At 36.0% G+C, this 23573-nt stretch overlaps 1 protein-coding gene across 2 annotated transcripts in view; it reads left to right on the top strand.

Annotated features, from left to right (window-relative positions):
- The window catches only part of drosha (drosha ribonuclease III), a 65371-nt gene that overhangs the window by 8343 nt on the left and 33455 nt on the right, over nucleotides 1-23573 (top strand). For both annotated transcript variants that reach the window (XM_081393057.1, XM_081393056.1), the window contains exons 7-21: nucleotides 728-814; nucleotides 1528-1614; nucleotides 2244-2315; nucleotides 2629-2710; nucleotides 2813-2884; nucleotides 4772-4941; nucleotides 6003-6127; nucleotides 7284-7383; nucleotides 7622-7729; nucleotides 8372-8479; nucleotides 10031-10169; nucleotides 10255-10315; nucleotides 10504-10563; nucleotides 10754-10853; nucleotides 12864-12966. In XM_081393057.1, coding sequence (XP_081249183.1) covers nucleotides 728-814; nucleotides 1528-1614; nucleotides 2244-2315; nucleotides 2629-2710; nucleotides 2813-2884; nucleotides 4772-4941; nucleotides 6003-6127; nucleotides 7284-7383; nucleotides 7622-7729; nucleotides 8372-8479; nucleotides 10031-10169; nucleotides 10255-10315; nucleotides 10504-10563; nucleotides 10754-10853; nucleotides 12864-12966 — 1474 coding nt within the window. The remainder of the gene's footprint in view (nucleotides 1-727; nucleotides 815-1527; nucleotides 1615-2243; nucleotides 2316-2628; nucleotides 2711-2812; nucleotides 2885-4771; nucleotides 4942-6002; nucleotides 6128-7283; nucleotides 7384-7621; nucleotides 7730-8371; nucleotides 8480-10030; nucleotides 10170-10254; nucleotides 10316-10503; nucleotides 10564-10753; nucleotides 10854-12863; nucleotides 12967-23573) is intronic.

Below are 23573 nucleotides of genomic sequence, written 5' to 3'. Positions count from 1 at the left end.
GAAGCTTTAGAAGCTTGTGCTGAGGAGTTAGAAAAAGATGTAATATTCTGAAATGATACAGTTGTGAACCCTTAACAATGATCTAGATTTTTACATGAATGGGACCATGATGTACCTAGGATTGCGAGCACTTGGTAGTAAATATTCTCACATGTAGTACTTTGGTTGAACTCTGCATCGCCTATCAGCATAGGCTTGCTGCTGTAGTCGTTGTTACCGGCCGTACAGCGATTACATTACCTGGGCACTGCCCCCACTGCCGTTTTTCTTCTTTATAGAAGTAAAAACCATTTAGTTCAGTTAGATAATCGGATGCTACACTAAACTTAGCTGCAGAGTTGCAGCACAGTGCAGCAAGAGTCAGATTTCACTTATGTTGTGTCAGTTTATTTGTAGGATACTTCACAGAATTTTAGCTCTTTTTTTGTCTGATGTTAGACATTGTTGCCTTTGTATTTGTTTTATACACCAGTGAAAATTAACAATCATTTAGGAACTGTTCTCATTTTATTTTAGATGTGTAGCTATATGAAGAATTTGACATGCAGTTGTAAAAAAATAACTTTTAAAGTAAATTCTAGATGTAATGGTGATTACAGTGTTATCATAATTGTGCTGTTCTTGGTATTCAGGTTTTTTCTGTTTAACCCCAGCATTTTGAAATGTCAATCATCTGTCTGGGATATCAAGCTGATTGGATTGGTGATTTTCTCTCTCTCTCTTACAGCCGGTGAAACAGTGTCGTCCATTGAATAACAATGCCGGCAAGCTGTTCCACTACAGAATAACCGTGTCCCCACCTACCAACTTCCTGGTAGGTTTCTGTGCTGTCTTAAAGGGTTAGTTCACCCAAAAATTAAAATTCTGTCATTAATTACTCATGTTACCCTCATGTTGTTCCAAACCTGTAAGACCTTCATTCATTTTCGGAACATGAATTAAGATATTTTTGATGAAATCCGAGAGCTTTCTGACCCCTCCATAGACTGCAACTTTATCACAACTTTCAAGGCCCATAAAGGTAGTAAAGATATTGTTAAAATAGTCCATGTGACTTTATGTTTGTTTTTTTGGGCATAAAAATAGTATTCTTGTCACTTCATAAAATTAAGGTTGAACCACATGGACTATTTTAACGATGTCTTTACTACCTTTCTGGGCCTTGAAAGTGGTGACGTTTCAGTGTATGTGGGGTAAGAACAATCATGGCGTGCAAAGACCTGGGGGAAATCATGCTATACGACCGAAACGGGCACTTTTGCTTTCACGATTAAAGGGGCAGGGGCTCAAGCGCCCCCTGTGCACACCAATGGGTCAGAAATCTCTCTGATTTAAAAAAAAAAAAATCTTAATTTGTGTTCCCAAGATGAACTTGCGGGTTTGGAACGACATGAAGGTGAGCAATTAATGACAGAATTTTCACTTTTGGGGGAACTGTCCCTTTAAACTAACAAATTCAATCAGATAATTTTTTTATGTTTTCATATTGTTTCTACCATTCAATGTAACCGTTGCTCTCTCTTTCAGACAGATAGACCCACGGTTATTGAGTATGATGATCACGAGTACCTGTTTGAGGGCTTTTCCTGCTTTTCTCACACACCACTTAATAATGTAAGCATACAACTGCTGCATGGTTGCGTTCAAACTAGATAACCACATGATCTACTTGTGGTTTGTGCAATAGTTAAAAAAATAAAACCTTTTCATGATATACACAAGGACAGCAGATGAGCCATGCTGTGACAGTCAGTAAAGCAAACTCCACTAATAGATATTACATCAGCAACATATAAGAAGTTTTTCTGCTTATAACTAGTCCAACAGCTAAAATAACTCTTGATGTTCTAGTTTATCATTCACTCATTTATATGATGTTTCAAACTTGTATGACTTATTTTCTTCTGTGGAGCACAAAAGAAAATGTTTAGTAGAATGTTTGCAGTGCTTTTTGGTTCTTGCATACCTAGAAAAATTATTCTGTGCTGTAGATCTCTGATTTTAAACTTTTGTGAATGTCTCGCCTAATTGACTTGCGAGTACATTATTGTGGATTTTTTGTTGAGGGAAGTGTGAAAAGGAGGTTCAGTGGCAATTGACAACATTCCACAGATACTGTTATATATCATCAGTTGTATTTAAGTTCATAATCTCAAAAGTGCTTATGGAGTAAAATCAGTATCGATGGGTGTGAGTATTGATGAGATTTAACATGCCGACACGTGTTTTCCTCCCCGTTTTAGATCCCTTTGTGTCGGGTTATTCGCTTCAACATTGATTACACCATCCACTTTATAGAAGAGATGTCACCTGAGGTCTGTTATTAAATTTGACACTGTCCACATCTTCAACTTTTCGACATTGTCCACATCACATTCAAATGGTTATAATTTGTTTTAATTTGCACTTTATATATACAATTAACATTCTCATAATGAGACAAACATATCTTGACACTTTTAACTGTTAACAATTATTAATGAAAATGAATTTTATGGCAATTTCATTTTCTTGCTTTCCTTACCAATCACTTTGTAATTTGAGTGCTACTTTAGACATCTTGGTTGTTTCTAGCACATGTGAAGTGACCCAAATGCTCTGCTATTGTAATGTGTTATGTTTGACCAGAACTACTGCGTAAAAGGCCTGGAGCTGTTTTCCTCATACCTGTTTAAAGACATCTTAGAGTTGTACGATTGGAACCTCACAGGTAACAAGCACATGCACACACAGCTATACATAAACACATTATTGGCTAGGGGTGCAAACTCCTGCCATATAGCCATAGTAATATAGTTTTGCTGTCATACAGGTCCTGAAGAAAACGGCCCCTCAGGTTGTCAGAAGTTTCATTTCATGCCACGGTTTGTTCGGTTCCTCCCGGGTGAGTTTTAAATGCCTCTCTCTCCATTTGATTGATGTTGCTTTGTGATTGTGTCAGTCAATCAGCTTGTTAAAGTGGGCAAATACACTACAGCTGAAAGTGAACATTTCCTCATATGCAGATGCCAAATGATTGGTAGATGGCGGAGAACAAAATGTCATTTTGCTAACCATTTAAAAGACATTTACTTGATTGATTTTTATTTATTTTTACTGGAATTCTTTAAAAAAAAAAACAATTTATTTGTGTGAACTTATGAATTAAATGGAATGACTAATGACAGAAGCAATGTAAAGCTGCTATCCACTTTGTAAAATAAATGATGCTTTTTATATCAGATAAAATTTTACTAAAGTTTTTGTGTAAAAATGTTATTAATTTTATAACCCTACAAAGCAGAATGTATCATATTTGATACACAAATTTCTAAGGCCTCTAAATTCTCAACATGTTCTACTACAAAACAATCTACTACATGCCTTCTGTTGTCTGACTGATAGCAAAAAAGCCTTTAGTATAATTATAAAAATGTCCTCAGTCAGTCTTTTTGCTGTGAAATCTTTACTGATATTATTTATAAAGTAATCAAGAATATATTTTAGAATTTTAGTATTATTTCAAGAGAAACACTTACTAAACTGAATTAACTTCGATTTTCTTGATTATCCATTCATAAAAAAAAAAATAGGGCTAGTCCTTTGATATGCCCCATCCGACTTTGTTTTAATAGGTAATGTCAACACAATAAGGAAAACACTTTATCAATAAAAAAATGAAAGCCACTTCAAGAGTGTCACAACTGTCATTTGGGAGAAGTTGGATGTAATTTTTTTTTAGTAAGATCACAATGCACAATGCAACACAAATGAGTCAAGGCTCGTACCTCTTTCTCTGTAATTTTCTTGCACCACACATACAGAAGAGAGACTTTGCTTTATAAATACGTCATTAACTACTAGTTGTTCAGTCTGGTTCTGTACACGCTGCATAGAAATTTTGTTGTGGATGTTACAACCTGTTTTTTGTTTTTGTTTTTATTGGGAGTTCATTCGGTTGTAGAATGTGGTTGTGACTCCCGTGAATTACTGAATTGTGTGTACAGCACAGGCTGAAGCTCTAAAAGGTGAACTGACAACTAAATGTGTACGTGGCCTAAATCATGGACAGTGATTTATACCAATTGGGACCTAAAGCAGTAAAGAGATCTTAGTGATTTATAAAAGAAATTATGTATGACTCTTACTTGCATGGATCACAAAAGGAGATAATCTAATGAATGTCCAGTTGGGTGAAGTGTCAGCAAAAAAAGTTGTTGGTGAAAGTTAATTTAAAGTTGCAAACCAAATTATATTTAAGTAGTTTTACAGTAAAATCATAGTGGTGGAGATTAACCTTTACGGGTGGTTTGTAACTGCCATTGAGCACCAGAAGAAGAATGTGTTGATTTATCAGCGAGCTGCATGTAGTTTTTTTGTAGACACTCTCAGTGCTTTATAAAGCGTTACAGTGAATCATGATTTGCTGTACTGAATTAACCCATCAGCATATTCATTGTATTATCTCCTTTTGAGTGCTGCTGGGGAAAGTAAATAAAAATTGTAAATGATGGAATACATCTTTTTTTTTTTGACATGGTAGTAGTAATTTGACAAGATTCTTGTGTAAACACCAATGAGCTTTTATACAAATGAAACCCACTGTTTTATTCAAACTTCGATGAAGAAATTTGGTTGCCAATTCAGCTTAATAATGTGCATGTCCACACAAGGTGTTTTAAAATATTTTTTAGGGCCCGAGCACCAATGTTGTGAGGGAGCGAATTGCTCCGTTTATTATAAAATTATAATCCTGTTTACAGTGGTTTCCCTGTCTGCTCATGTGTGTCAGATGGAGGAAAGGAGGTGCTGTCAATGCACCAGGTGCTGCTGTATTTGCTGCGCAGCAGCACGCCTCTGGTTCCCGAAGAGGAGATCGCAAATATGCTACAGTGGGAGGAGCTGGAGTGGCAGAAATATGCTGAGGAGTGCAAGGGCATGATTGTCACCAACCCTGGCATGGTAAAACACATTTACACAAGTCAGGAGCAGACTGAATATTTAAATGCCTCTGTGAGATAATGGCACAGAGGAAGTCAATGAACCTTTTTCAATATGATGAAACATCGTGGAATAAAATAAGAAATGGGTGAGATGCGTCTGTGAATAGAGTCTTTCTACACTGACATCAGTAGCTAAAACCTTTCTGCTTAAAATGTTCTGCATGTCAAAAGTGTGCATTAATGCCTATCCACTTTTTCAGTTTAGTTGGTCTGGGAAATATTTTTTTCATTAATTTTTTTTCATAGGGATCTTAAAGTCTTTTGGTGCATGTCAATCAGCTCCTTAGTTCAGTAGTCAGGGCACTGATTATAGTGTCGGCCAAAAAAAGTCCCTAAAAAGTCCCACAATGCACCCTGAAAACCATGGGGCATATATGGTGCTCACTATGTTCCCCCTTAACTGAAGTTGCACACATAATGACACGTGAAAGATGTTTTTTAAAATACAAACCATTATTGCATTATATTTCAGCATAAACATACATCGATAGAGAGGTCTAGCTAACACATAGCAAAGTATTTATCATATTGTACTTTAAATAGCATTAAAAAATAATGTCAGAAAGATCTCAGTTCTGCTATTGTTTATAAATACCAGTAGTGATGGTGCACATTGAGGGCATTGTCATGTCGTGGGAAATAGTCACCGAGTTCCCAATGTGTAATGAGCCAGCGTTTTATATTGTCCTTACCAGTGCCCGAATTCGTGAACACGATATACTGATTCACGGCCTAGGAAGCTAGGGAGCTGATTGAATCTCACCCTTTGTTAAAGCGTTATGAGCTATGAACCAAGCCAATCAGCAACGAGGTGAAAAAAGTAATACAAAAATAACTACTTCAGTGAAGGAATTAACTACAACCCCACGCATTGCGAATGGTCATCGAATGAAAACTGATGGTGAGATTTTCATGGGAGAAGTTGTTTACCGCAATTTGCAACCTGACTGCGGTCTATAAGTTCAATACCACTGTCATGTCTTTTAATGTGTTTTTATGTGTGTGCTTATACTCACACAGAAACCCAGCTCTGTGAGGATTGACCAGTTAGACCGCGAGCAGTTCAACTCCAGTGTCATTACTTTCCCCATCATTGTGCACTTTGGTATCCGACCTGCTCAGCTTAGCTATGCCGGAGACCCACAGTAAGTGTGACGAGCATTCGCCACTTCTCTTCTTGCTTGTTAGGTTAACTTCTGATGGTAAGGGTTTTCTGAAGTGTTTCTTATAATTAGGGATGTGCGGCACAACTAATTTCATAAAAGTTTAAACCGAAATTTTGCTAATCTGATTAGTCTAACAAACTCCTAGAAGAAAAAACTGTGTATCCATTTGAAATGTCCTATTTAACATGATTCAAACAGACAAATCCCACACTGAATGCCACTGAAAAATAGGTCCTAAATATTCATAAACATAGTTTCCCTTTCAAACCTGTATAAAATTTCATACTTCTGTTGTCCCTCATAACCGGTAGTATACCAAGCCTATAAGAAAGTTCATCTTCTTAGTGAATATTTCTCTTGAGCCCACCGCAAGCTGCACAGATCAAATGCATCCAACTCAAACCTCTTTCACTTCAGGGGAAAAAGGGAAGAGTTAAAAAAAATATTGAGTTATATTAGGCAACATTCCCAGTGTTTTTGACCCATTCAGTATGATTATAAGATAATCATTAGGAGTATGTTTTTTTTTAAATTGTGAACTTATTCTGCTCAATTTATAATAATATGTATATTGCTTTTGTGATAATGCTATTCTGTAAAATAAAAAAGTGTTTGTGAAAATAATTTATTTTGCAGTACCACTGTAAAATTACAATACTATTATTTAAATAAAATCTTCAAGCTTTTATTTTGGTGAAAAACTGCAGGGAGCCCTTGAAGATTCTCTTTTGTTGGCAAAAAGTTTATAAATGCCTTTCATTGCAAATCTGGTTGTTATAAGCATGTTATAATCGACCCAAACTCAGTAAATCTGCTCTGTGAACAGACATCCTGACACTGGATCATGAGCTGCTTGTTTAAATGAACACAGTGCTGCACTTCACTCTGAAACAGTTTTATTTATTTTATAAAATCGTAGCGTAGAAGTATAATTTGATAATTTCACTAAGCCGTATCACGATTTCCATTTTATTTTGATTAATTGTTCATCCTTAATCCAACAGTTAGTTAGTATTAGTTTGAATTCTATATATGGGCTCGGCTCTTTTTGCCCATGAGTGTCATGAATAATGTTTTTCATAATAATATAATGATGAAATAGATTAAATGCTGCTGATTACTGCTTTCATTGCAGGTATCAAAAGTTGTGGAAGAGTTACGTGAAATTGCGCCACCTGCTGGCCAACAGCCCGAAGGTTAAACAAATTGACAAACAGAAGTTAACGCAAAGGGAGGTAAGTGTCTGCGTGTGCTGTTTATGTATTTAGAAATAGCTAATGTGACAGACGCATTAAAATAATAAATATGGCCACGATGGAAGGGTAGCATGATTTATTTTTTGTAAAAAAAAAAATTCTAGAAATTCTTTTTTTTTTTTTTTTTTTTTTTAAATACCACATCAAGGCTGTGCATTACGTGTAAGTACATTGTCTTAATGGTGTGAATACTGTGTCCAAAAACTGTGATTTACAGGAAGCTCTGCAGAAGATCAGGCAGAAGAATACGATGAGAAGGGAGGTCACAGTGGAGCTCAGCAGTCAGAGTTTCTGGAAGACTGGTATCCGCTCTGATGTCTGCCAGGTATAAACACACTCCCACACAGTGTGTGAGCTAGGGATGTCAAAATCAAACTTTGAATTTTTCTTTAGATAAACTTGCACATTTGAATTTAAGATTTTAATAAAAACAGTGATTTTTATAAATTACTTTATATATATATATATATATATATAATATAATAATGAAAATATTCTTCTTCACATTTTGTTCTGTTGCAGGTCTATGCTAAAATGTTTTAAATGATTATTAGTTTACATTTATGTCACTTTACTCATTATTGTGCTTGTCTCAATTAAAACCTGTTTTAGAAAACTCACTTGAAAAGTAAAAAAAAAATCTGTAGGACAACTACTTGATTGGCATTTCATTGCAATTGCGGACTGCATTATAAATATGCATGAAAAAAGACATGATTCATCATTCAAATCTTGGTAATTGAGTTATCTGTGAATTGAGCTATATTTAAATTAGTGCACTAAATATTTAAATCAAAGCACATAAATAATGATCTGGATCAAATATTTGTCTCCATATTAGAATATTTATAATATTTTATTTTTCTATTTTATTGTAGATATTTAATGTGTTGTACAAAACACTTTTTCTCACACATGCTGTTGTCTTAAGAGTGTTCAGAGGACTTAGGTTTTGCTTTTTTTGCAGCACGCCATGATGCTTCCAGTTCTCACCCACCACATCCGCTACCACCAGTGCCTGATGCATTTGGACAAGCTGATCGGTTACAAGTTCAAGGAACGATGCTTGCTGCAGGTTAGAGAGAAAGTGTAAAGTCTTTTGTAGGGTTGTTTTTCTTCCTGTAATATTGTGTGTTTTTAGTATATCCAGGAAAATGTCATAGTTCTTGGGCATTATATCCTTCTACCAAATGGTGCTTATGGTACATTTACATGACAACGATGTACTAAAAGTGGAAAAGTGTATCCTTTGTGTTTTTCGCATACAGACAACAACGTTGTCAAAATGATAAAAACAGTGTATTATGCATGCCAGGCCAGTAGTTGGCATTCAGTAGTTGGTCACTCTGTGAAGAAGCTACGCACTTATAGACTAAACACGTAATACTTATGCGCGTGACGTCACCGTTTTCTCAAATTCACGATTTTGTAGTTTACAATAATGGTGTCATTTTTAAAAACTTGCACTTTGAACCCTGTTTTCAAAAGTTAGCATTTTCAGGCCCTCAAAACACTGTTGTTGTGTATATGAATGACCTAAACACATTCAAATTTCTGTTTTTATTTGAAAAGGGGGGTTTTGTAAATGGCCCCTTAAGCCCTTTCACACAGAGATTCCGGAAAATACACGGATAATGTGTCCCGGGATTTTCCATAGTCTGTGAGTGCGTTCACACACATCCCGTAAAGACACGTGACGTCAGGATGTGATAACTCCTGTCAGATGTCAGTTCTGCTGATAACTCCCCTGGTCATTTCTACACAAAGACGAGTCCATACTCCCTAGTAGCGCCACTGGGTTTACCGAGTGGCTCGTTCCCCATATGCTGTAGCATAGGTTGTAGAGAGGCCCGTGCGATGGCATCAGCTTGGTGGAATTAAGGCTACGTCTACATTAATTTGAAAAATGCGTTTACGTTTAAAAACATTCTCTATCCATAGTAGCGTTTTCCAAAAGAGGATCAAAAAAAAAAGTTGACTGTTAAAAAGACCAGCCAAACATCAGTTAACAAATAAATATTCATAAAATATTACTTTTGTTACTGCATTCTTATAGTAATTTTGGAATAAATGTAAAAAATGCTAAGAAAGTACTAACTTGATGAGAAATAAACTAGAAATAAGTAGAAATAAGTATAACATTACATTAGCAATGTTAAAATACAAAATAGTACAATATTTGCTGTTTTCTTGATAGTGTAAGTCTTTGATAGACTATAAAAAGACTAACCCCTGGACTAAAATGCATGTTTGAGTTGTTTTACCTGAAAGAAACTTACACTGACATCTTAAAATATGTCGGTGTCATTTTGTCTCAAGATGCACATCAGTAGGCCTAATGTTTTTTTCTAAGGCTAATTGAACAGCTAATTGAACTAAGGCCTAATCCTGCCTTAATCTAAGCCTCTGTTTTTGAACTAAACACCCAACAACGTGTTAAGAACTGAAAACTGTTCTGCAGGATCAATGTAATTACTACTATGAGTTAGAATGTAGCCTTGCTTTAAAGTGTTTAATGGCCATAAAAGTTCATTATTGCGCACTGTGTTCAACAGCCAGTGCTGTGATTCACATTATGTATTATAATTCTCACTTTGTTTCTCTTTTGCTTTTCTTTCTTGCTAAGTTGGCAATGACTCACCCCAGTCATCATCTTAATTTTGGGATGAATCCTGACCATGCTCGCAACTCTCTGTCCAACTGTGGCATACGCCAGCCCAAATATGGAGACCGGAAAGTGCATCATATGTACATGAGGAAAAAAGGTTTGCAAATCTCTCTGTTCATGTATGTGAGAGCATTTTTTTAAGAAGTCCCACTCTTCTGACGGTTCTGTCCCTTTTCCATTAGGAATCAACACCTTAATCAATATTATGTCACGGTTGGGCCAGGATGACCCATCACCCTCCAGGTTTGTGGCTTTTTATTAATTTATTTATTTATTAATATTATTTATTTTTTTGTGAAAGAAATGTATTTTTTGTAACTTTGTCCATTTAGTGTTAATCAAATGTATGTTTTGTCCATGAAAAGGCATTATAACAACTCAAAAAAGCAAATATGTGGATTTTGTAAATGTGTTATCCCGGTCTTTAACAGAATCAATCATAATGAGCGGTTAGAGTTTCTTGGTGATGCAGTTGTTGAGTTCCTGACCAGGTGAGATCTCTGACCTTTCACCATTGCTATAAATCTGTGGCTACATAGAGCATGTCTCACTGAGTTTAGCTTTTGAAGTGGTTTTGAAGTTTTTGAAGTCTTTATGATTTTAGAGCTGTTGCACAGATTGCTCAAGCTTTCGTTTGTCTGCCTGTTGTAAGTCTTATATTTGTCGTACTTTCTTTTCCAGTGTGCATCTCTACTACCTGTTCCCAAGTCTGGAGGAGGGAGGACTCGCCACATATCGCACAGCAATCGTTCAGAATCAGCATCTTGCTATGCTTGCTAAGGTGACTGTTTACTAGATGTTCAAAGATGTGCTTTTGGAAAGAAAGTGTAAAAAGTATGTTCGTTAAGCTTATCTCAAAAAACACACGCTGTAAGGTCTGGTTTCACAGATGGGTTTAGATTAAGCCAGGATTTGACCTTACTTACTTCAATTAGCTATTATTAACGTGCCTTAAAAAAACATTACTGAGGTGCATTTTGAGACAACAATGGCACTGACATATTTTAAGATGTCTCAGTTAGGGATTCACCCAAATGAAAATTCTGGACAGAAACTGCAAAATCTGGAGGTTCTTGGCCGAGAACCGATATCGAAACTGAAAATGCTTTTTTAAAATTATATATTGCTTATTTAAAATTAGCTGATTTTTGTATAATTGTATTAATTTTAGACTTTTTAAAAGGGTGGTTTACTGCTTTTTTTCTTTGCATGATTGTGTTTATGGGGTGCAATATAACATGTCTTCGGGGTTTTTATTTTTGTTTAAGTCTTATTTTTCATAAATTTCACCTTTATTGTAAGCCGCTTTCTCCTCTGTCATTTGAACGACCGGTTGACTTCCTGATTCTATGAAAACACTCCCTCGGAAACAGGCAATGGGCTCAGATTGGTTAGTTGGGCCGGTGTGTTGTAATTGGCTAAACTGCGTAGTGCATGTTGTCCGGAAACTTCACGCCCATTACCTTTACGGGCGAAAGTTGCATGTGCTCCGGTCAAATGTAAATATCAGACCCAGAAAGCGGCAATGAAGAGTCAAGCAACCTCCGCAAACACGGCTCTTACAAAACGTTTCTGAATGGTACATTTTTTATTATTATTATTCTATTCTAATCTACTATTATTATATATGTATTTCGATATGCTGTTACTTGAAAATGCTACTGCTGCTTGTTAGCTTTTGAGATACGGTTTTCTCCTGATTAAACATTTAATATAACTGAATAAATGACTGAGTAATACCGTTTTTTAAAGTTATTGTTTTAACTTCAGCAGTTTGAAGTTTGCTGTTGCGATTAGGCTACATATATATATTTTTTTACTTTATACACGTTTGTCTTAAATACACACAAAATAGCATCGAACTAACTGGCTATAAACAAACAGCGTTGGCATTGGTTTACGTTCTTTATCAAATCGATCGTCATAAAATATACATGGAAAATACATTTACAAAATTAGTGCATAATTACAAATTCAGGTTCAAAATGTTTGTACGCGTTTGTACGTGTAAGTGGCTACTAAAGCCAGCGCTGGCATTTGTTTACGTCCTTGATAAAACTAAAACATTATGTCTGAAATTATACATGCAAATACATTTCAAATTATTAAGTCTTACTTACAGGTTGTGGCCCAACAACTGCTGTCTCTGGTTGTAAAGTTGGAACTGCTTCATGTTTTAGTAACAATTTCTTGTTGAATCCGGCATTGAATTCCTGGAGATTCTGGAAGCTGTCTTCCGTAAAATGCGCAGCACAGAGAGCTATTACGATTGAAATTTTCAGGAACATAATCAAACATAAATTTTAGCCATTGTTGATGAACTACAGCGTCCGTATGAAGCCCGAACACAGAAGACCTGGCAGCTGGGTGAAAATAACACACTTTCGACAGCATGGCTACAGCTCTCCACTATAACTCCTCTTCGACAAAGCCGCAGAAATATGGCCATGCCCCCTTTTTTGCATGGGTTAGTTACGTATAAAACCCGGGAAGTACCTCGTTGTAGTCCCATTCGAGTCATTTTTGTAGGCATTAAACTTCCTGATTTTTAAAAGTCGATATCTCTGCTTACATTGAACTTTCAGCGCAGCAACTTTGCAGATAATGTTCATGCACCAACAGCAACATTACACACTATTTAAAATGAAAAAAGTGAAATCACAATCAACCACCCCTTTAATGAAATTCAATCATTTTAATGAATTTTAATTTGAAGGCATTGGTGAGTGTATTTAGCACATAATTTCATATTTGTGTTTATTTAATCTTTATCATTGTTTTGGATCCCCAGAAATTGGAGTTGGATCGGTTCATGTTATATGCTCACGGCCCTGACCTTTGCCGAGAGTCAGACCTCCGACATGCTATGGCAAACTGTTTTGAAGCCCTGATAGGTAAGTGCTTTCTCATGCATGTCTGTCTTTATTTCATACTGTATTTCAACACACTGAAGTCAAAATGTTGCTTTTGACATGGTCACTAAAAGTACTTGATGTGCTTGTTAAAAAAAAAGTTAAGTGCAATAAGCAATTCCCAATTTTGTCTCTCTTATCGGTCACACTTAGGCTATGATCTGATTTTTTCATTTATTTTTTGGCTGGTCATGTTATTTTTTTAAATGTTGCCAGTATCCGGTTCGAGTCTGAACAGGTCCCAATCCTGAACTGACCCTCACGCGAAAAAGAATAATAACAAAGACGTCACGCAGCATGGAATTATACTGAAGCAAACAGAGGTTACTTAAATCAACATTTACGTGTTCATATAAGGTGCGCCGGCTATGAGGAGGACGCAGGCGAGGATGAGAAGTTTTTCTCGTACAGTTTTTTTCCTTACATTTGGTAACACTATTTTACAGTGTCCTTGTTACATATGCTACATGTACTTACCATAGTAATAACAGTAAATTATGCATAATTACATGCAACTAACCCTCAACCAAATCCTAATCCTACCCTAACCCTAGAGTAAGTACATGTAGTTGCTTAATATTACTCAGTACTTAAATATATAATTACACTGTAACAATGACACCTTAAAATAAAGTGTAACCTTACATTTTTGTTTGTATAGAGTTGTCTCTGTAATATTTATTAATATTACAGCTCACCATCTCTCCACTGACTAGCTTGGCTCCCGTCTTCCATATTCACAGTGTGACCAAAGAACCACCAGTATGTAAAATGTGTGCAGAATTGTGACGAATGTTGATCTAGAGTCGCATGAATTCCGGTATGACTATTCAGACTGAGGTCGCATTGCAAAACATCAGACCTGTATCCGATTTATTACCACACATAGAAGTGACCCAAATCAGAATTGAAAAGATCAAATTCATGTGGTTTGAGCTATTATGAAAAAAAAAAATGAAAATATAGCTGCGAGCAGCGATTACGGGCCCAAGCCGGTGGCACCGCAACCCCGGTGCCTTTAGTTACCTAAAGGCACCGGGGTGGCGGTACCCCGGCTTTGGTCCTCCATCGCTGCTCGCAGCTATATTTATATATATATATATACATTCATATATACAAACATATATATATATATATATATATATATATATATATATATATATATATATATATATATATATATATATATATATATATATATATATATATATATATATATATATATATATATATATATATATATTCATATATACAAACATACATATATATATATATATAATATACCGTTCAAAAGTTTGGGGTTAGGAAGATTTTTAATGTTTTTAGGAGAAGTCTCTTCTGCTCACCAAGGCTGCATTTATTTGATTAAAAATACAAACAAAAACAGTAATATTGTGAAATATTATTCCAATTTAAAACAGCTGTTTTCTATTTTAAAATATTTTACACTGTAATTAATTTATCTGATCAAAGCTGAGTTTTCAGCATCATTACTCCCGTCTTCAGTGTCACATGATCCTTCAGAAATCATTCTAATATGATGATTGATGGTCAATAAATATTAATTATTATTTTCAATGGTGAAAACAGTTGTGTAAAGATTTTTTTTCAAAATGCGTTGATGAATGTAAAGTTCAAAAGAACAGCATTTATTTCAAATATAATTTTTTTTTAACATTATAAATGTCTGTACTGTAACTTTTGATCAGTTTAACTCATTCTCGATGAATAAAAGTATTGATTTATTTGATTTCTTTCCTCCAAAAATAAAATTAAAATGATTACTGACCCCAATCTTTTGAGTGGTAGTGTTTAATGTTACAAAAGCTTTAGATTTCAGATAAATGCTGTTCTTTTGAACTTTCTATTCATCAAAGACTGTACACAACTGTTTTCGACATTTAAAATAATAATGAATGTTTCTTGAGCATCAATCATCTTATTAGAATAATTTCTGAAGGATCATGTGACAGTGACGACTGGAGTAATGATGCTGAAAACTCAGCTTTGATCACAGGAATAAATAACAGTTTAAAATATATTAAAATAGAAAGCAGCTGTTTTAAATTGGAATAATATTTTACTATATTACTGTTTTTGTTTGTATTTTTAATCAAACAAATGCAGCCTTGGTGAGCAGAAGAAACTTAGCTTAAAAATCTTACTGACGCCAAATTTTTGAACAGTAGTGTATTATATATTTATATAATTATATAAAAATGTAAGGGATAAGACACAGATAATTTTACTTGCCTGACCTGATTAGAACAATGAAAAAAACTTAAATGAAAAAATAACTTGGGAATCACTAAAACGAGGGCGCGATTGAACAGTGGACACATAAAAAACATACTCTGTCATTTTGTTCAGAACATCATTCAAACTGCAAAGTGTTAACTTATATTTTTGTACAGTAGCAATAAAACACAACATTGTGCTTTTTTAAAATACATTCAAGCAATCCGCCCCGAAAATGAAACTAAAATGCTCACGGCTGCACAGGCATTCATAATGGTGCGCGTCCTCAGCGAGGAACGAGCAGAACAGAGTCAACGTTTCTTAGGTCATTCCTCCTTCCATAGGAATTTATTGAAAACGCTCGCTCTGCTCCGCACCATTATCAATGTCCGTGCGGACGAACATATTTTACTTTCGTTTTTAAGTTAGCGATTAAAAAGCCCCCAGCAGTGTCACACGTCAGTTAACCGGTGGTAAAATATTCTCACCGTCACATACCTAGTATATTTTTATATAGATATAATAGGCCTACCTGATTTTGAACACAAGAGGGCAGTATAGCACTATGTTTGACTTTATTTATTTATTGTTTAGACTAAACAACCATTCTGGCAGTTTTTAAACTTAAACTTCATTCTTAAATTGAAAAAAAAAGAATAAAATGAGTTAAGTTCTGATATTTGTATACTTTTATATAGTAATAAATGGTGTATAATTACATTTTTAGAATATATGAGCCTTTTAGTGGTTCCTTTTTTGACATTACTTTAATCCCTCGCCATAGCAAGACCGTTTGAGATATTTATTATCCGTTCACAATTTAGCATCATTAATATATTTTTATCATGTTGAAAAAGTTTGGTGGGAATAAAATAACCACTTAGATAAAGGTGGCTAAAAATTCAGAGGCTGATTTTGCAAAAAAATCCACATTCAGACCAAAATATCTGACTTCCTGATGGTCAGAGCTAATGACTTTAAATTAGAAAGTTATCCGGGTCGATGAGATCAATATATGAACTGAGTTTTTTTTACTGTATTTAAAACTAACCCCCCCACTTTTGTCAAAAGCATGTTGAAAGTGATACACTTCCTGCTGCCAGTTGGTGGCGCTATAACTTTGAATCACAATAGTTACATCCATCTGATCGGCCTCTTACCACAAACACACTGCTGAAGTTTCATCAAGATCAGTTAATGTATGCAGAAGTTATTCCACTTCGTGTTTCTCTTTTCTCGCCATAAATTCGATTCCTCGCCACGGCCAAACCGTTCGAGATATCAAAAATCCGTCCGCAATTTAGCATCCTCAAAGTCTTGACTACATGCACACCGAGTTTGGAGGGGACACGGTGAATTTTCTAGGAGGAGTACTTCGCATTCCACAGGAAGCGTTTTCCAAACAACCAATAATTGCCGACTTCCTGTTGGGCTGGCGTAAAACTTGACCGGGGGAAAGTTGTTCGGCCCGATGAGATCTATATGTGTACCGAGTTTCATATTAATTCATGCGAGCGTGTTTGATATATGGATCAAGTTTTAGAACCCCGTTCAAGGGGGCGCTGTTGAGCCCCCCAGCCACGCCCGGGTACCAGCTTCAGCCCGGCCCTGATGGCCGTGGGTTCTGACCTGTGTGCAAAGTTTCAAGAGTTTTTGAGCACCCCTCCCCTCACACACACACAGACACAGAGAGAGGGAGAGAAAATTCTTCAGAAAATCCACATTCAAACCAAAATATCTCTCTTCCTGTTGGTCGGAGATGGTTCATGTAAATTAGAAAGTTGTCCGTCTTGATGAGAACAATACACATACCAAGTTTTGTGATTCTAGGAAAAACTAAGCCCCCATTTTTGACTAAAGGTGGCGCTACTGAGCCATTCCACTACGCCCGTTTCTGAAACTTTGCACATGTCTACGGGCTAATAAATGTGATGTGTCTGAGTTTCATGCAATTTCAAGTATGTTAAGAGTCTCAAAAGCATCAAAAAATAATATTAAAGTTTGATGCGTTGCCACGGCAACAGTATCTAAGATATCAATAATCCTTTCACAGGTCTACATCTGCCGTGTGTCTACATTGTACACATAAAGTTTGAAGCAAATCGGGTAAAAATAAGACACTGATTTCAAAGCATTTTGAAAGTGATGTACTTCCTGCTGCCTGTTGGTGGTGCTATAACTTTGACTCACAATAGTCACATCCATGTGATCGGCCTCTTACAACGAACACACTGCTGAAGTTTCATCAAGATCAGTTAATGTATGCAGAAGTTATAACACACTTCCTGTTTCATTTTTTCGCCATAAATTTGTTTCCTCGCCACGGCCAAACCGTTCGAGATATCAAAAATCCGTCCGCAATTTAGCATCCTCAATGTCTTGACTTCATGCACACCGAGTTTGGAGGCGAATCGATGAATTCCCTAGGAGGAGTACATTAAATTCCACAGCATGCGTTTCCAAACAACGCTAAATAGCCAACTTCCTGTTTGGCTGGCGTAAAACTTAGAGCACGAAAGTTGTTCGGCCCGATGAGATCTATATGTGTACCGAGTTTCATATTATTACATGCAAGCGTGTTTGATTTATGGACACGTGTTTGGATCCCGTTCCAGGGGGCGCTGTCGAGCCCCCCTGCCACGCCCGGGTACCAGCTTCAGTCCGGCCCTGATGGCCGCGGGTTCTGATGTGTGTGCAAAATTTCAAGAGTTTTCGAGCATGTTAAGGGCCCCAAAAGTGCCCGAAAGGTTGACAAAATAATAATAATAATAATACTTTCAGGGCTTGGGCCCTAATAATAATAATCCTACCGAAAACAATAGGGCCTTCGCCCTTTCAGGGCTTGGGCCCTAATAATCCTACCGAAAACAATAGGGCCTTCGCCCTTTCAGGGCTTGGGCCCTAATAATCCTACCGAAAACAATAGGGCCTTCGCCCTTTCAGGGCTTGGGCCCTAAATATAGCTGCGAGCAGCGATTACGGGCCCAAGCCGGTGGCACCGCAACCCCGGAGCCTTTAGTTACCTAAAGGCACCGGGGATGGCGGTGCCGCCGGCTTTGGCCCTCCATCGCTATATTATATATATATATATATATATATATATATATATATATATATATATATATATATATATATATATATATATATATATATATATATATGTATATAAATATCTATCTATCTATCTATCTATCTATCTATCTATATATATATATATATATATATATATATATATATATATATATATATATATATATATATATATACACACACACACACACACACACACACACACATACACATACATATACATATACATATATATATGTATATATATATATATAAGACAGAAAATATTACTTGTCTTACCTTATTCTGATTTTATGATACACTCAAAATATTCCACAACAAATCCTTTAAATTTAATGTAAAAATAAAAACGAAAGTAAGCAGTGTTGGTCTCACGTAACCCTCTCATTAGAATCAAAATGTTTCAATATTTGCGATGTATTTGGATGCTAAACTATTCTTTATTATAGGCTTTGTACTTCACTCGTGTTCCAATATCGATGGAAAAAATCATCCTCTTCACACGCACAAAAATGTGCTTGGAAACATCACAGTGGAGCTCTGCTTTCTGTGAATGGTACAAATTGTACTACTGACTATTTAAACAGAGCAGTGTAATTCGTTTATGTTAGGTTGACTATTTTTATTATTATATTGTATTAGGGCTATAATGAACAGGCTGCGATGTCAAGATTGCAATTCTGGAATGTGTGTGTGTGTGTGACGCGGTTGCGGTTGAACAGTGGACACAAAAACATAAATAAAATGTTTTAGTTAATTCCTACATCCATAGGAACACATTGAAAATGCTCGCTCTACTCCGCACCATTATCAATGTCTGTGCGGACGTCTGTATTTTACTAGTATATAGTATACTATAGTTAGCGATTTAAAAGCACCCGCTCGTGTCACACGTCGATTAACCGATGGGAAAATATCCTCACAGTCATATACCTAATAAATTTATATTTAAATACAATAGGCCTACCTAGTAAAACGTTTTATATACTAGTTTGATATCCTTTTGGACACAAGAGGGCAGTATAGCCCTATGTTTGCTTTTTTGTTGAACCAAATAGCACTAAATAGCCTGTTTTTAACTTTTTCATACTTCTTGAATTGCAAAAACAGAATAAAATAGGTTTAGTTCTAATATTTGTAAAATTTTATATAAAAATACATGGTGTATAATTACATTTTTAGAAGTCATGAGATGTTTCCTGCTTCCTTTTTGACATTAATTTAATCCCTCGCCATAGCAAAACCGTTTGAGATATTCAATATCCGTTTACAATTTAGCATCATTAATATATTTTTATCATGTTGAAAAAGTTTGGTGGGAATAAAATAAACCTTTTAGGAGGAGTACCTAAAAACTCAGAGGCTGATTTAACAAAAAATCCATATTCAGACCAAAATATCTGACTTCCTGTTGGTTGCAGCTAATGCCTGTAAATTAGAAAGTTGTCCGGCTCGATGAGACCAATATACGTACTGATTTTTGTAATTGTGGGTAAAACTAACCCCCCCACTTTTGTCAAAAACATTTTGAAAGTGACACACTTCCTGCTGCCAGTTGGTGGCGCTATAACTTTGACTCACAATAGTCACATCCATCTGATCGGCCTCTTACCACGAACACACTGCTGAAGTTTCATCAAGATCAGTTAATGTGTGCAGAAGTTATAACACTTTGTGTTTCTCTTTTCTCGCCATAAATTCGTGTCCTTGCCAAGGCCAAAGCTTTTGAGATATCAAAAATCCGTCTGCTGCATAATTGCTGACTTCCTGTTGGGCTGGCGTAAAATTTAGAGCACAAAAGTTGTTCGGCCCGATGAGATCTATATGTGTACCGAGTTTCATATCATTACATGCAAGTGTGTTTGATTTATGGACAAGTGTTCGGATCCCGTTCCAGGGGGCGCTGTTGAGCCCCGCTGCCACGCCCGGGTACCAGTTTCAGCCTGGCCCTGATGGCCGCGGGTTCTGACCTGTGTGCAAAGTTTCAAGAGTTTTCGAGCACGTTAAAGGCCCCAAAAGCCCCTGAAACCTTGAAAAACAAAGATTAAATGGAATAGACCCCCCCCACACACACACATAGAGACGGAGAGAGAGAGAAAATTCTCCAGAAAATCCTCATTCAAACCAAAATATATGACTTCCTGTTGGTCAAAGCCAATTACTATAAATTAGAAACTTGTCCAGCTTGATGAGAACAATATACGTACCAAGTTTTGTGATTCTAGGAAAAACTAAGCCCCCATTTTTGACTAAAGGTGGCGCTACTGAGCCATTCCACAACGCCCGTTTCTGAAACTTTGCACATGTCTACTGGCTAATAAAAGTGATGTGTCTGTCGAGTTTCATGCAATTTCAAGCATGCTTAGAGTCTCAAAAGCATCAAAAAAGAATATTAATGTTTGATGCGTTGCCATGGCAACAGTATTAAAGATATCAAAAATCCTTTCACAGGTCTACATCTGCCGTATGTTTACATTATACACATAAAATTTGAAGCAAATGGGGTAAAACTAAGAGGGTGATTTCAAAGCATTTTGAAAGTGACACACTTCCTGCTGCCAGTTGGTGGCGCTATAACTTTGACTCACAATAGTCACATCCATGTGATCGGCCTTTTACCACGAACACACTGCTGAAGTTTCATCAAGATCAGTTAATGTGTGCAGAAGTTATAACACACTTCCTGTTTCCATTATTCACCATAAATTCGTTTCCTCGCCACGGGCAAACCGTTCGAGATATCAAAAATCCCCTGGCAATTTTTCATCCTCAATGTCTTGTCTTCATGCACACCGAGTTTGGTGGCGATCGGATGAATTCTCTAGGAGGAGTATTTCAAATTCCAGAGCATACGTTTTTCAAACAACCCATAATAGCCGACTTCCTGTTGGGCGGAGCTAATAACATATAGTGCGGAAGTTGTTCGGCCTGATGAGATCTATATGTGTACCGAGTTACATACTAATACGTTCTTGTATGTGTCCAAGATTTCAGATTCTGTTCCAGGGGGCGCTGTCGAGCCCCCCTGCCACGCCCGGGTACCAGCTTCAGCGCGGCCCTGATGGCCGCGGGTTCTGACCTGTGTGCAAAGTTTCAAGAGTTTTTGAGCATGTTAAGGGGCCCAAAAGTGCCCGAGAAGTAGAAAAAAATAATAATAATAACAAAATATAGCTGCGAGCAGCGATTACGGGCCCAAGCCGGTGGCACCGCAACCCCGGTGCCTTTAGTTACCTAAAGGCACCGGGGTGGCGGTACCGCCGGCTTTGGCCCTCCATCGCTGCTCGCAGCTATATTTATATATATATAAATTATTGTTCAAAAGTTTGGGGTCAGTAAGATTTTTAATGTTTTTAGGAGAAGTCTCTTCTGCTCACCAAGGCTGCATTTATTGATTAAAAATACAAACAAAAACAGTAATATTGTGAAATATTATTCCAATTTAAAACAGCTGTTTTCAATTTTTAAATATTTTACATATTAATTCATTTCTGTGATCAAAGTTGAGTTTTCAGCATCATTACTCCAGTCTTCAGTGTCACATGATCCTTCAGAAATCATACTAATATGATGATTGATGCTCAATAAATATTCATTATTATTTTCAATGTTGAAAACAGTTGTGTACAGATTTTTTTTTTTTTTCAAAATGCTTTGATGAATGTAAAGTTCAAAAGAACAGCATATATTTCAAATATATATATTTTTAACATTATAAATGTCTTTACTGTAACTGTTGATCAGTTTAACTCATCCTTCATAAATAAAAGTACTGATTTATTTTATTTATTTCCCCAAAAAATAAAATTTTAATTATTACTAACCCAAAACTTTTGAGCGGTAGTGTTTAACGTTACAAAAGCTTTAGATTTCAGATAAATGCTGTTCTTTTGAACTTTCTATTCATCAAAGACTGTACACAACGGTTTTCGACATTTAACCCTCTGGGGTCTGAGCTGTTTTCTGGGCCCTGGAGGTGTTCTGACATGCTCTGACATTTGTGGTTATTTCTGTTACTTGTGACATTTTCATGGCTAAAGTCTAATTACACTGTATTCAGCACAAACTCTGCTACAATAATATATCAGCAGCATGTATGTAAAAGTTTGTAGTTTTGAGATAATGACATTTATGCGTGGTTTGTGAAAATACAAAAATAAATTCTCACTGAAATAAGGTCATGAAACCCATACTGATTATTTCTTCACAAGACTTTTGAAAATTGTATGACGTAGCCTAGAATATTTGCTGCAAAACTATGTGAGAATCACCCTGACTGCTCATTCAGAGAAGACAATATATTGATTTAAAAATTTTACGACGTGTTTTGTGTTAGAAAGCAATATGCGAAGGGGCGGATCACCTCATTAATATGAAAGCTTTCCACACCTGAGAAAGACAAAGAACCTCCCTAATGGCCCTATTAGGAGCTTATCAGGGCCCATCATTCTGACCACCCTTGCACAAAGAATGAGGAGATTTAAAAAAGAATGGCTTTTAAAATTGTTTGGATTTATTTACAACACAACATAATCCAAAGATACACAACAAAAAAGCACTTATTGAAGAAAGAGACCTTTGTGCCATTCCTAAAAACATTGTACATACCTTTCATTTTCTAAGGTGTTTGATTTTCACTTTACCATGTTCATGTACAGAGACATGTACTGTGAATGTTGAAGTCAGCAGGACTCAGTGGCATCTGGGCCCTGAAAAAAAAAGTAAAAAAAAAAAAGTGCTGATATCAAGAGAAAGGCCTGCACGATTTTGGGAATACATTTTAGATTTTTCTTGTTAAAATTGCTTTTTAAAATTCACAGAATACACACACACACTCACACAAATGTTTCCAACAATATATAATGAACACCAGGTTTGTTGTGCCTTGTAGGTATAGGCTATGCGCAGTGCTGCATAAAATAATAACAATATAGCAGCCTATATATTTTCAAAAAGATTTCAGTAACAACTAAGCTAGAGAAAAATATATTGATTATCATGTTACTTCAAATGTTTCCATTCGTTATGATGATATGAAATGAGACAATAGTAAAAACATGAAGCCGTTTGGAGCGTTTTGCTTTTCCAAAATATGATACATTCAAACGCGATCGCGATCAAAAATATGATACATTAAAACGCGATCGCGATCAAAAATATGATACATTAAAACGCGATCGCGATCAAATATAAAACATTATGGTTAGGTCTACCATATACATATCTACGTTTGAGCAGATATCCACAAACACAGTAACAGTAAA

The sequence above is a fragment of the Scardinius erythrophthalmus genome (genome assembly GCF_964197995.2).
Source record: "Scardinius erythrophthalmus genome assembly, chromosome: 18".
NCBI lineage: Eukaryota > Metazoa > Chordata > Actinopteri > Cypriniformes > Leuciscidae > Scardinius > Scardinius erythrophthalmus.
This window is presented reverse-complemented; position numbering and strand designations above follow the sequence as displayed.